This window comes from Sceloporus occidentalis, unplaced genomic scaffold (assembly GCF_023333645.1).
Source record: "Sceloporus occidentalis isolate IW3139 unplaced genomic scaffold, rSceOcc1.0.p SCAF_1, whole genome shotgun sequence".
NCBI classification, from domain to species: domain Eukaryota; kingdom Metazoa; phylum Chordata; class Lepidosauria; order Squamata; family Phrynosomatidae; genus Sceloporus; species Sceloporus occidentalis.
Window position 1 is genome coordinate 241,131,608 of NW_028316981.1, and position 12,363 is coordinate 241,143,970.

A 12,363-nucleotide genomic window follows, 5' to 3' on the forward strand; every position below is an offset into this window, starting at 1 on the left:
CATAATTTTCCTAGCTAGCATAAATAATTCAGATCTGTGTGCTACAGTGAAATTACTGTAAATATTTAGAGAGAACCTTGAATTCTAAAGTGATCTCTCAAAATTAATTCAGTGGGTAAAAGGATGGCAGATGACAGTGCTAGTGGGAGAAGAGGAACAAATACAGGCTAAACAAGGTCTCTGATGTATACACAATGCAACTAAGAGTTTTCCCATTTTTTAATGTCAGATTAAACTGGTTGGTACAGTTCTCAATAAAGAAGAACCAGACACATAACTATGCACACATCAGAACTGCCAGAACTTTCTCCATGAGGCTGATGGTGTATACCAGTGTCAATTATGAACCAAATGTTATCCCACTGACACAAATTTAAAATTCACGCAACTTTTTATTCAAAGCTTATTAGAATTATAGCATTTAAAGTCATGCTGAAAGTACAGCTTAATCATGTGAAGCAGAGAATTCTTGAATCACCACATTTAAAAACTATTTATTTATTTATTGACAAATGGTTGCAATTGTTCCAAAGATGTATTTTATACATAATTGGCAAAGCAGCTCAACTTGCCTACAGCTAGGCAGAATGTATTCTGATTAAATACATATTTTAATATGTATTCAGTGTAAATATGGTGAAAGGGGGAGAATGTTTGTGTGTATCAAGAAGTGAGGCCTTGTTCTCAAATCTAGCTGTTTGCAAACATTAATACATAATTCTACAGATGTACCAAAATGAAGTGCATACTACAGCCATTGGGATTCAGATAGCCCACTATAGAAGATGATTTTCCAATCTTCCTTTCAAGACCCCTCAAGGTGCTCCCTCAAGGATTGGGGCAAAAGTATCTGCTATGAGATACCGGGATTCAAAACAGAGTAACATAATAATAATCCTGGAAATATGAAAAATGCATATATACTTCATCTTGCCAGTATATACATTGGCCATTAAATTTTACAGGGATAAATTATCTTGTTTGCATATTTGCTGTGATCAGAATGAATTACAGAACATTAATTGAACAAAGATCAGGTAGTTCATATGCTTCTGCCAGTAGCCCTCACCTTAGTAAAGGCTCTATTATGCAACTACTGTATAGTAATTTGCTCAAGACAGTTATCAAGGCACAAATCTAGCATATGATAAATTACTTAAAACTATTAAGAACAGTACAGTGTCCTGCCCAAAATTTATTTTCTTTTCAGTGCTCAAGAGCACTAAGTGCTATTCTCTAACTTCATTTAGAGGAGAATACTAACACAAATATTTCACACTTGCAACTACTGCTGGAAGCCTAATTTCCTAGCTGGACAGCAAGTATCTTGCAGTTTTATCAAAGACTGAGCTACAGTTAGTGAAAACAAACCTGGCTGAAAGCTCCAAATAAAGCAATAAGGTGATGTTATTCAAGAAAAAACCCACTATCTGCCAGAAAATCATTTGAAGCAGTTACCTTAGTGTTTGCTAATGAGATTATTGTAACATATTTTACTATAAACCAACGCAACCCTGTAAATATCTGAACAAAACACAAATGCCATAGTTATAGGGTCTAAGAAATCTGAAATTCACACTTATTGTGATATCATGATAGCTAGGTTCTGCAAGACTAAGCACTCAGTTATAGGTGAGCTGAACAATGTGCAAACGTTCCCAACATTCTATTAAGAACAAGAAGTGCTACTCAACCAAGAGACTGCTGAGATCTCAATTCACAAATGCAAAGTCACTCTCCATGTCCGCAGTCACAGTGAAAATCCTGAACAAAATGTAACCCAATTATTCTATGATCCTACAAGGGCAAGACAGCTATCTGGCATCCTTGTCAATGATGCTATGCCAAATACTGATGTTTGGAAAAGCATGGATGGTTCACGTTTTCAGATTCAACATTTTTTTAAAAGAAAAAAAAACTTTTTTTAAAAAAACATGTACCATTATTTCAACTTTATGCGTTCAGAAAGTGCTTCCTGTGAGAACTGAATGAAAGAATGACTGGCATCCTGATTTTAAACACTTTTACATGGAGGTAAGTTCCACTGTTTGCAGAAACTTACCTCCACATAGCTGTGATTAAAAGCACAGCCCTAACCTTGCAAATCTAACTTTCTGTTACACAAGCATTTCCCACTCTTTATTACAGTGTTCTATTTACAAAATACTTTAAAAAGCTTTACAACTGTCTTACCATACAAAAAGTGCAATTCTCTTACCCCATTTTTGGGGCAACAACATTCTTCATAAGTTCTACATAATAGCAGCCTATGGAAGCAAATAAGGTGCTTAGCTTATGCCCAGAAGCTAATTGGTTTAAGTACCCACAATGCAGTACATTTTTCTGATCAGCAGGTCCAGTTTTCTACTACTGCCGCAGTGGAGCTCCTGCCAAGTTTGCCAGCTCAATGAGCGCCAGTGCCCCATGCAAGCGTTCACGTTGTTCTTGCCCCATGCAAGCGTTTACACGGGTACAAGGGACTAAATGGGCAGAATATTTTTCCTCATCCTCATCATCTTCAGACTGAAGATATTCCATGGGATCTTGCTGCTCTTGGTCAGGTTTATGGGTAGTCTTACTTTTCAATGTAGGCGTACGCTGTTCTCTCATTTCCCAATATCTGTCAGTAAAAATGAAACCCAGCATTACAAATTAATACTAAAACATGGTAGCTATCCAGGCCCTGAGTAATTTTTCGTGTAATTAAGCTAAGAAAACCTGGTTCATTCAAAACAAAGGCAGGCATTGTTTTTAAAAATAGCAGATAGTGGGATACATACCTAAAATACCAAGATAACAAAGAGTATAATTTAGTGGATGCTCCCCAAACTTAACAATTTCTAAGCCTTCAATGTTAGATTTATATAAAAGACTTACTTTGCTAACCATTCAGCAACAGCTTTGTTATCTGCAGTTTGCTTTTTATTCAATCTGTCCGTTGGTTCTTCTCGCCTCAGCTTTGCGTATGGGTGCTTGGGACAATGACGGTTTGCATGTGTAAATCTGCTTACACACCCTTATTAGAAGAAAAGAACACTGAGCATTTGATGCAAACTCATTACACCATCTTCCCTATGTATAAAATACTATTTAGTCTGGAATACTTAATATAAAAACATTAGCTAGATGATTATTATGACCTATAGACTCCCAAGCCTGACAGCCAGATATTTTTTTAAATCAATATGAACAATTCAGCTCACCTCCCAGGCTCCTGATTGTGCTTTCTTGCTCATATCCTCCAAGATATTTCCCTGGAGGCCCAATTTCTGACTGTGAATTTATTCTGAGTTGCTTTTATATTTAATCCGGGAAATCGGATTAACCCTAGTAAAAACAAGTTATCTTTTTGAAGTATAGAAGCTGAAGTCTATCAATGTAAGGAACAATACTTCTCATGCTGAAAAGTATATTTTCCTCACCACTGAATTACACCTTACGACTTCATATATCTCTATCACCATTTAGGATCCAGCCATGACAATCATAATGGATAGACCCTCAGAAACCCTCACTTTACCAGTTAAGCATTATCTCCATTATCTTTTGCAAAGGTAATCAGAGAATCTCATTCTTCCTGGCTCCTGCAACCCCAACCCAGTTCTAGTAGCTCCTCACCAAGTCCCACCACCTGAGTAGCTCTACTTCATATTTCAAGTACACTATCGACTTTCTTTTCAGCCATCTCCCCCAACCTCGGGTATTGTCCCCTGATGAGGTTTTATGCCTCCTAGCACATTCCAAGATACAAAGTACATTTTTCACCCCCATCCTTCCTCTTAATAGTTCACTTGAAAGCTGTTAAAGCAAGCAAGCTTCTCTCCACTGCAGCCAGCATACGCAGGCCATTATGCCCTTTGTGAGCGAATAAATAAAAATTAATACACTGGTAACTCTGTGGACTTATTTACAAGACTCTCATTCATAGCAGTTTATTTGATTAAAGGTGATCTTCCCAAGGCTCACCATTTTCTGCACAAACAAAAGGTTTTTCTCCTGTGTGGAGACGCTGGTGTGTCTTCAGCTGTCCACTCTGAACAAAGGCTTTTCCACACTCTGGGTAGTCACACAAATATGGTCTTTCACCTGCGGAGAAAATTGAACATCAAACATGTACTTACTATATTATAACTGACATTTTACTGGGATGCTTTGTGGAAACTAAGGTATTTAGAACTTGATTTTGTTTTGGGGCAAACTATGTTGCCATATTTTTGGTGTGTTTCTTTAATTTGACAGAGTGATAACATATTGATGCTTTTCAACAGTACAACTGAAGACATCTTCATTAGCAAAGTGCGTGGGGATGGCCGTATCCTAATAATTGCAACAGTTTTATACAAACAGCTGCTGCTAAATTACCAGAGTAGGTAAATATTAACAGGTTCTGAAGCTTTTGAAAGAAAAGCTATACTTCTGTGCTAGGTCCTTGACAACATGCACCAGAATGATCATGATCCAGAATTAAGGCTCCTTTAGAATTCACAGTTTTCAGTGGAAGAACACATTTCACAACAAACTTGCTGTCAAAACAATAAGTGTGAACCTAATTCTTACAACAGAGTAAGTGCTTAACTGGATGGACAGTAGCCAGTAATTCCAAGAAAGCGACAAGAACTTCAGAGTGACTTGCTATTTCTCTTTGCCAAGTCATTCATGAAAGAGCACAATACACACAATAAGATTTGGCAGGCTTTTAGAGAAATGGAAAAATATCAATAAATATTTAAGACAAGGTTTTCACATATTTATGAAGCTCTGCGACTCTGGAGACAAGGGTCCAAATCCCTCTTTGGCCATGGAAACCTACTGGGTGACCTTTGTCAAGTCACACACTCAGCCTCAGAAAACCCCACGACAGGGTTGCCATAAGTCAGAAACAACCTGAAGGCACATTTTTATGACATGCTGAATGTGTATGGTAAAATTAGTTTTCATTTTTTAAGAAGTGAAAGGCAACTATCAGCATTATAATAAGCAAACCGTTCCAGTACCATCTTTTGATTATTTTATTAGATTGGCAGTTACCACACAATGTTAGTCCAGATGCAGACAAACCGCCATGCCTACAAATGTCAGCACCTTGCGTTTTCTACTTTGTGACTGACCAACATCTTTCTGTTTTTCTGCAAAAGGCAGAAACCCTGCGTATCTCCTTGGCTGTGTGTTGATGAATTCCACTTACTTACCGGTGTGAGTCCTTCTGTGCGCCTGTAAAGACTTCTCTCGTGGGAAAACTCTGTTGCAAACATTGCAGCGGATCCTGCTAGAAGAATGTTCCCCTTCGTTTATCAGATCCCGGACCGTATCTGCTCTTGGCCGGCCGCGTCTAATGCCATCCTAAGGAACGAACGGGACGTAATCAGAACACTATCGTTTGTGGAAAGAGATGCAAAAATGTTTCTGATTTTGCAATGAAACTAATAAGATTTAATTTAATAAGTTAAAATTATTTCTTCAGTACTTTTTGGACCAATGAACAAATGATCTCAGTACAGTCTGGTAAGGGTTTTGAATGGGAGAGAAAGGTCCAAAACACACACGGAAGAAATAACCCAGCTGGAGACCGCTTTAACTGCCCAGGCTCAGTGCTAGGGCATTCTGGGAACTGTAGTTTTGTGAGACGTCTCACCTTCTCTGTCAGAGAGCTCTGGGGCCACAATAAGCTACCATTCCCAGGGTTCCCTAGCACTGCGCCTGGGCAGTCGAAGCGGTTTCAACCTGGATTATTTCTGCAGTGTGTTTTGGGGACCCATGTCCCCTTAAAAGATGCAGGAGGAGGTTTGGGAAGGTCTCGACTCCGTAGCGCTCCTTTTATTAACCCTGTTTCACACAACAGAGAGCCCTGGCGCAATTGCAGGAGCTGTAGCAGCTTGTTGCCTCTGACAGGTAAGGCTAAACGTCTCACAGACACTACACTTCCCAGAATTCCCTAGCACTGAGGGAACCAGGGCAGCTTAAAGCGCCCTCAAACTTTCTGCAAGCCACGCCCCCTTTAAACCCCAACGTTCCAAGGAAACGGGGCCGAACGGCGCCTGCGCGCGCAGTACTCCTCGCTGATTGGCTGAGGAGGAGCCAGGGCAGTTTTAAAGCGGCCCCAAACTCCTGCAGTGTGCGCTTTGGGCCCCTTCTTGAACCCCTCCTCCGCGCGCGCGCGCCCCCCAACGTTCTAAGGGAAAGGGGCCCAACGGCGCCTGCGCGCGCTGCTCCTGCTCCTCCTCCTCGCAGCTGATTGGCTGCTGGCGTCCGGGCGCGAGACGGGCCCGAGGCCGATGGTTAAAAGGAATGGAGAAAAAGACATTTGGTTTTGGCGCGCGGGGGGAGGGGCTGTGGGCCCTGAGAGCGTGAATCGCAGCCACGGAAGTGACTGAACCCTCGCCCTTCGAGGAAACCAGGGAGGAGGAGGAGGAGGAGGGGGCGGGGCTTGCTGGGACGTTTGAATAATCGCCCTCCTCGTTCCTTACAACCGTCGCCGCTCTCTCCCTCCCTCCCTCCGCTTTAACCCCTTCGCATCCGGGCCCCTCACCCTCAGGTGCCCTCCGAGGCCGCTGTCCGGGCTGCCGGCTTCCTCGTCGCGGGCCTCTTTGTCGGCTCCTCCTCTGTCTCCTCCTGCCCCGTCGCGGAGAGCCTGGAGGGGGGCGGCGGCGGGAGGGCTGAGGGAGACGTTGTGCGCGTTCTCCCCCCAGCGCCACGGGTAGACCATGAACTCGCTGAAGCCCGGGCTGCTGGGGATGGGCTGCGGCGGCTGCTGGGGGTGGGCTCTGGCGGGAGGATCCTCTCCCTGGGGCGGCTTCACCGGCGTGGTCTTGATGACGGAGACCAGGACGCGCTTCGGGGAGTCCGACGGGCGAAGGAGGGCCGGCGCCTCAGACATCCTGCACCGGAACGGCTGAGTCTTCACCGCCGCCGGCCGGGTTTTCCTCAGCGCCCCCTTAGGGCTGCATGGCGGAGAAGCCGCGGAGACCCCGCCCCTCCCGCGCCGGCCCCTGAATCTGACCGCGGCCTGGCTTCCCACACGCGGCAGCCGCAGCCCCAAAATCCGCCAACGCCGCCGCCGCCGCCGCCTCCGGACCAGAGACTTTTTCCCGCGTTACATTTCGCGCCTGGGCGGAACCAATGGCGGAGGCTGGCGCCGACGTCACCAGAATGACAGGTGCCCTTAGCCAATCGCCTACAAGAACAACGCCGTCCTCCTCTGGTTCAAAGGCGGGGGCCGCTTAGAGAAGGATGGCGCTGGGTCGGGCTCGGCCGCGTCCGGCCTCAACCATTGGCTCCCGATTGTGCGGCGCCGGCCAATAGAATTCGAAAGTGTGCGGGGAGGGCGTGCCACTCAGGGAGTGAGGGCCCGGAGCTGATTGGCTCCCGCGCTGGGAAGGGGCGGGCTCTGTCGCTGGCGGTTAAATTCTCCGTAAACAGGATTTGGCGCGCTATTCTGCTCCAACAGCAGGCCCCCCTCTGGCCTATCAGGAAGGGCCCCAGGAGGCTTGGCCTCTGGATGCCGAGCATGTATATACGCTTGTTCCTCCGTGTTCGCTAGGACCCCTGAATGCGGAAAAGGCACAAGTAACAGAAGCACCCTGTTTTCACCTGAGAGAAGGAGGCCTCTCTAGGAATCTCTGGGTCCTCCAGGGCGACTCTATGGTCAACGTCCGACAGACACTGGCATAGAACTGCTCTGGAGGAGCTACAAAGGTCTAGAAGAGTACTTTCTCTAGGAATCTAGCTCCTTCAGTGCAACGTTTAGTTAAAGTTGACCATAGAGTTGCACTGGAGGACCTAGATATTCCTAGAGAGAACACATTAATCAAATCCATGAATAATCAATGCCACAAAGAGGGAGGGATGAGTGTAGATTTAAAGTGTGCGGATGAGGCTGGATCCCTAATAAACAATAGTCCAGTGTCTGGGGGCCTATGACTCCCAGAGAGCCAGTCTGGTCCAGGGGTTTGAATGCCAGACTATGATGTTTATCACACTATACTCTTAAAGTGCTACTATTCCAGTGTGACTCCTCTAGCAGCCTCCTGTTGCATTCTGGGATTGGCAGTTTTAAGGAGCTGAACTTCTCTGCCTGAGAATTCTAAATACCCCTCCTTAAAACTGCCAATCCCAGCATGCAACAGGAGGCAGCTAGAGGAGTCAAAGTGGAATTGTGGCACTTTAAGGGTATAGTGTGATAAACATCTATGACTCTTGGGAGCCGGGCTTGAAACTCAGCTCTGCCATGTAAACCTACTGAGCGACCCTGGGCAAGTCACACTCAGCGTCGGGAAGATGTCAATGGCAAACCCCCCCCCCAGCCATGACAGGGTCGCCTTTAGTTGGAAATGAATAGAAGGCACACAACACACACAGACACAGTTCCCATTATGCCCCAGCAACCATGGCCAGTAATCCCCCAAAGTAACTTTTCCGAGCTCTCCCAATAAAGGGGCCTGCAAAGCATTCCCTTTATGAGGAAAAACTTCTGAGGCTGATTTGCGATCATGCAGAAATAAGGCTTTTGTAACTTCTTCTAAGCTTCTCCGTCTAATAATAATAATAGGATTTATTTATATACCGCCCAATCACTGGGAATCTGGGCAGCTTACAACAGGGGATAATCAGTGGTCCCCAAATTGTGTTCATTTCTAAGGGATTTTGGACTTCAGCTCCCAGAATCCCAGACTATTAGCCAACATGGCTGAGGCTTCTGGGGGCTGATGTCCAAAATGTCTTAAAGGGCACAGTTTGGGGACCACTATTCTAGGCCGTAAAGATGTTCTGCAGGTTTTTTTTGTTGGTTCGGTCTATGTGGCCATGTTCTGGAAGAGTTTGTTCCTGATGTTTCACCAGCATCTGTCAAACTCTTCTAGAACATGGCCACATAGCCCAAAAAACCCACAAACAACTATGGATGCCGGCCATGAAGGCCTTCGACGTCACATGTTCTGCAGTCTCTGCTATGTTGGACTACACACAGTTGGGTCCCAGCCATCAATGCTTAGCCATAGTCTTTCTGCCCTGGTTGTTTGCCAGGGGTGGCTGGCTGTGGGCAACACAAGCTAGTGTGGTAGAAGAGCAAGAGACTTGGTTCTTGTACACCCTTTAAATGTATACTCAGATTACTAAGGAAGGTCAAAGAAGAAAGGGCAAAGGCAGGCCTAATGCTGAACACAAAGAAAACAAAAAATAATGACCAAGGAGGGACTACAAAGAGGAAATTTAAATAGTGAAAGAGTTCCCATATCTTGGATCAGACACTGATCAGGACGGAGACTGCAGTCAGGAAATAAGAAGACTAGAAATGAGAAGGACAGAGAAGAAAGAACAAGAGAAGATCCTAAAGAGTAAAGATATGCAACAGAGCACTAAGGTTAGAATCATCCAAGCCACTGCATTCCCCATCACCATGTAAGGATGTGAGAGCTGGACGGTAAAGAAAGAAGACAAAAAGAAAACTCATTTGAGATATGGTGCTGGGCAAGAGTGCTAAGGATACTGCGGACAGCCAGGAAGTCAAACAAATGGGTTCTTCAGCAGATTAAACCTGACATCTCCCAGGAAGCCAAGATGATCAAACTGAGGCTGTCGTACTTTGGCCACATCATGAGAAGGCATTAATCATTAGAAAAGACAATAATGCTAGGGAAAGTAGAAGCTAGAAAGAGAGGAAGACTACACACCAGATGGATTGCCTGTGACCCGCTATGCACTCACTTGCCTGTGCTGACACCCTACCAGTACAAGTGGCTCAGGCAGCCCAGGGCCACGGAACAGTGCAATGCCAGCTTGACTTGGATCTACCAGCAATACCAGCACATCCAGTTCCTGGAGACAACCATGCTCTCTTTTGCTGATACCGGCAACGCCTACAGCATGGAGCTCTTTCATGACGTGAGGGCCCTGCGAGTGCTTTCTGTGGGATGGGGTCCAGTTTCCCTTGCCACAGGCACATTTGTGTGCCTATTATATGATATCTGGGTGGTGAAATGCAAGATGCCTCTTATTCATCAGATGAAAAGGAGTATACAGTAATCCACAAAAGTTTGTCATTTATCATAAAGCACTAGAATGGAGGAGACCCAGAATCAAACCCTCACTCATGATGGAGAGGAGCTATAGCTCATCAGTATTGTACAGTAGTTGTTTTGCACCCATTCGATTATGGGCTCGTACATTGAAACAGATCTGGAAAAGACTTCTGTCAAGCAAGGACAGAGCTCCTTCCAATCAGTGTAGATAATTCTGAGCTAAGCGGATCATTGCTCTCTTGATTCAATGTAGGGCGGTTACCCATGTTTGTGCCTTTGGACTCATTACTGTATTTCAGTGTGACATGGTGCCATATGCCTTCAAGTCTTTTTCAACTTAAGGTGACCCTGACAGTCAGTGTGGTGCAGTGCTCTGACTAGCACTGGGGCTCTGCAGAAAGCATCTGAGGAAGTAGACCATAGAGCTTGAACAGAAAGCTGCTTTGGTTCACTTTGGAGGTATGCTGTTTAAATGACACACACCTCTTAAGAGGCTAGAAGCTGCACCAAAGCTGCTCTGCAGTCCTTAGGACTGGAGCGTGGCTTTGACATGGCTTCTGGCCTCTTGGGACGCAGGCATCATTTAAAGAGCATACCTCCAAAGTGACCAGATGCAGGTTTATTTTGGCCTGTCAGTTTGGGCCCTGTAGCTCATCCTCCCAACTTTTCTTTCAGTGAGTCTCAAAGGTGCTACAGGATCTCTCTGCGTACTGATTCTACAGACTAACACGGTTATATCTTTGAATTCTAGGACTTTGGAGGTCAGGGTGCAATTCTCCACTTGGCATGGAAACCTATTGTATGGCCTTGGGTGAGTCACACACTCCAGCCCCAGAAAACCTTAGGGTTCACCTTAGGGTTGCTGTAAGTCAGAAATGACTTGAAGGCGCACAGTAACAACAACAAAGGTTGACCTTATCACGGGATTTTAAGGGAAAGATGGGTTCAGAAAGTGTTTGCCTTTGCTCTCATCTGGGGCTGAGATAATATGACTTGCCCAAGGTCACCCAGTGGGATTCAAATCCTGGTCTCCAGGGTCATAGTCCAGCATTCAAACCGCCATGCTGGCTCTCTCACTGTAGCGCATTTGGCAGGACTGTTGTAAGAGGAGCCTACCAAGAATGCATCACCTTGAGCTATTCAGTTGTAGCACAAAGCCCCACCTGACTTAACCAGCCTGGTCAGTCAGGAGGGTAGTGCCAGCTGCAGCCCTTCGCCTTCTACACTTGTCCCTCCACATTCGCTGGGGTGAGGGGCACAAGAGCCCCGTGAATATGCAAAAACCGCAAACAACAAAAACAACATGTTATTACCTGAGAGAAGGACAGCTCTCTAGCAAAGTCTAGGTCCTCCAGTGTAAGTCTGCAGCCAACCTCTGAGAGACATTGGCCATAGAACTGCTCTGGAGGAGCTACAAAGGCATAGTGGTCCATTCTTCTCTCTAGGAACCTCTAGGTCTTTCAGTGCAACATTTAGTTAAAGTTGATCCATAGAGTCGCAGAGGAGGACCTGGATATTCCTAGAGAAAACGTATCAATCACATCCATAAGTGTCATAGCTGCAAATACAGAGGGACGAGCGTATCTCTCTTGGCAGTGTGAATTTATAACCTTCTACTGTGAGCTTGCAACAAACACCTTGTGCCTTTCAGTTGGCCAGTAGCAGGCATCCCTGGTGGACTGTTTGTTTGCGTTTGTTAAAGGGCCAATAGACCTGCTCCTGCCTGGGTTTTGGGCCACAGTGGCTCAACAGGAGAACACTTTTAAAAATAGGAGTAATCAAGAGCATCACTTTTCCTGGAGCCAAGAATGATCAAATACAGACTGGGCAAGGAAAAGAAAGAGAGAGAGAGAGAGAGAGACAGATGCTTTTCTTTTTCATGTGTGTATATACATATATATATATATATATATATATACACACACACACACACACTCTTTTTCTATATATATATATATATATATATATATATATTCTCTCTCTGTATGTGTGTGCGTATATATGTATAATTATATACATATATATTTATTATATACTGCCTATATATATATATATATATGTAGTTCCTGAAGGTACCTTCTGAAGGTAACCACGTGACGCCACAGACGCCCTGCGTCACCGGCCAACGGCGTGGGAAACTGCAAGCGGTGTGCGGGAGGTGGAATCCCGCGTTTTCATTGGTCGGCAGAGTGAGAACTGAGCGCGCTGATTGGCCGTTGCCTCTGGGGTGCATTATTGGGTATGGCGCCGGAGAGGCGAGCGCGCGGATTGGCCGGCGGGGCAGTCCCTCAGCGCTGATTGGACAAGGCAGTCGGAAGGGGGCGGGCCTGAGAGCATGGCGTGGTTACTT

The 12,363-nt window shown here is 45.3% G+C and overlaps 1 protein-coding gene across 1 annotated transcript; it reads right to left on the reverse strand.

Moving 5' to 3' along the window:
• Positions 1–466: 466 nt before the first annotated feature.
• On the reverse strand, positions 467–7,193 carry ZNF367 (zinc finger protein 367). Its single transcript, XM_089491026.1, has 5 exons — positions 6,527–7,193; positions 5,190–5,340; positions 3,967–4,086; positions 2,878–3,016; positions 467–2,620 (listed from the first exon to the last, which is right to left on the reverse strand). The coding sequence occupies exons 1-5, from the start codon at positions 6,872–6,874 to the stop codon at positions 2,368–2,370; spliced, it is 1,011 nt and encodes a 336-aa protein (XP_089347152.1). The 5' UTR covers positions 6,875–7,193; the 3' UTR covers positions 467–2,367.
• Positions 7,194–12,363: the final 5,170 nt, after the last annotated feature.

Bases quoted from the DNA above. Each gene is read 5' to 3' on its own strand.
- ZNF367 (XM_089491026.1), bottom strand. From the start codon at position 6,874: ATGTCTGAGGCGCCGGCCCTCCTTCGCCCGTCGGACTCCCCGAAGCGC. The intron at 5,341-6,526 runs GTGAGGGGCCCG...TTCGTTCCTTAG, and splicing joins GCCTCGGAGGGCACCTGAGG to GATGGCATTAGACGCGGCCG. The intron at 3,017-3,966 runs GTGAGCCTTGGG...TCTTCTAATAAG, and splicing joins TTTTGTTTGTGCAGAAAATG to GGTGTGTAAGCAGATTTACA.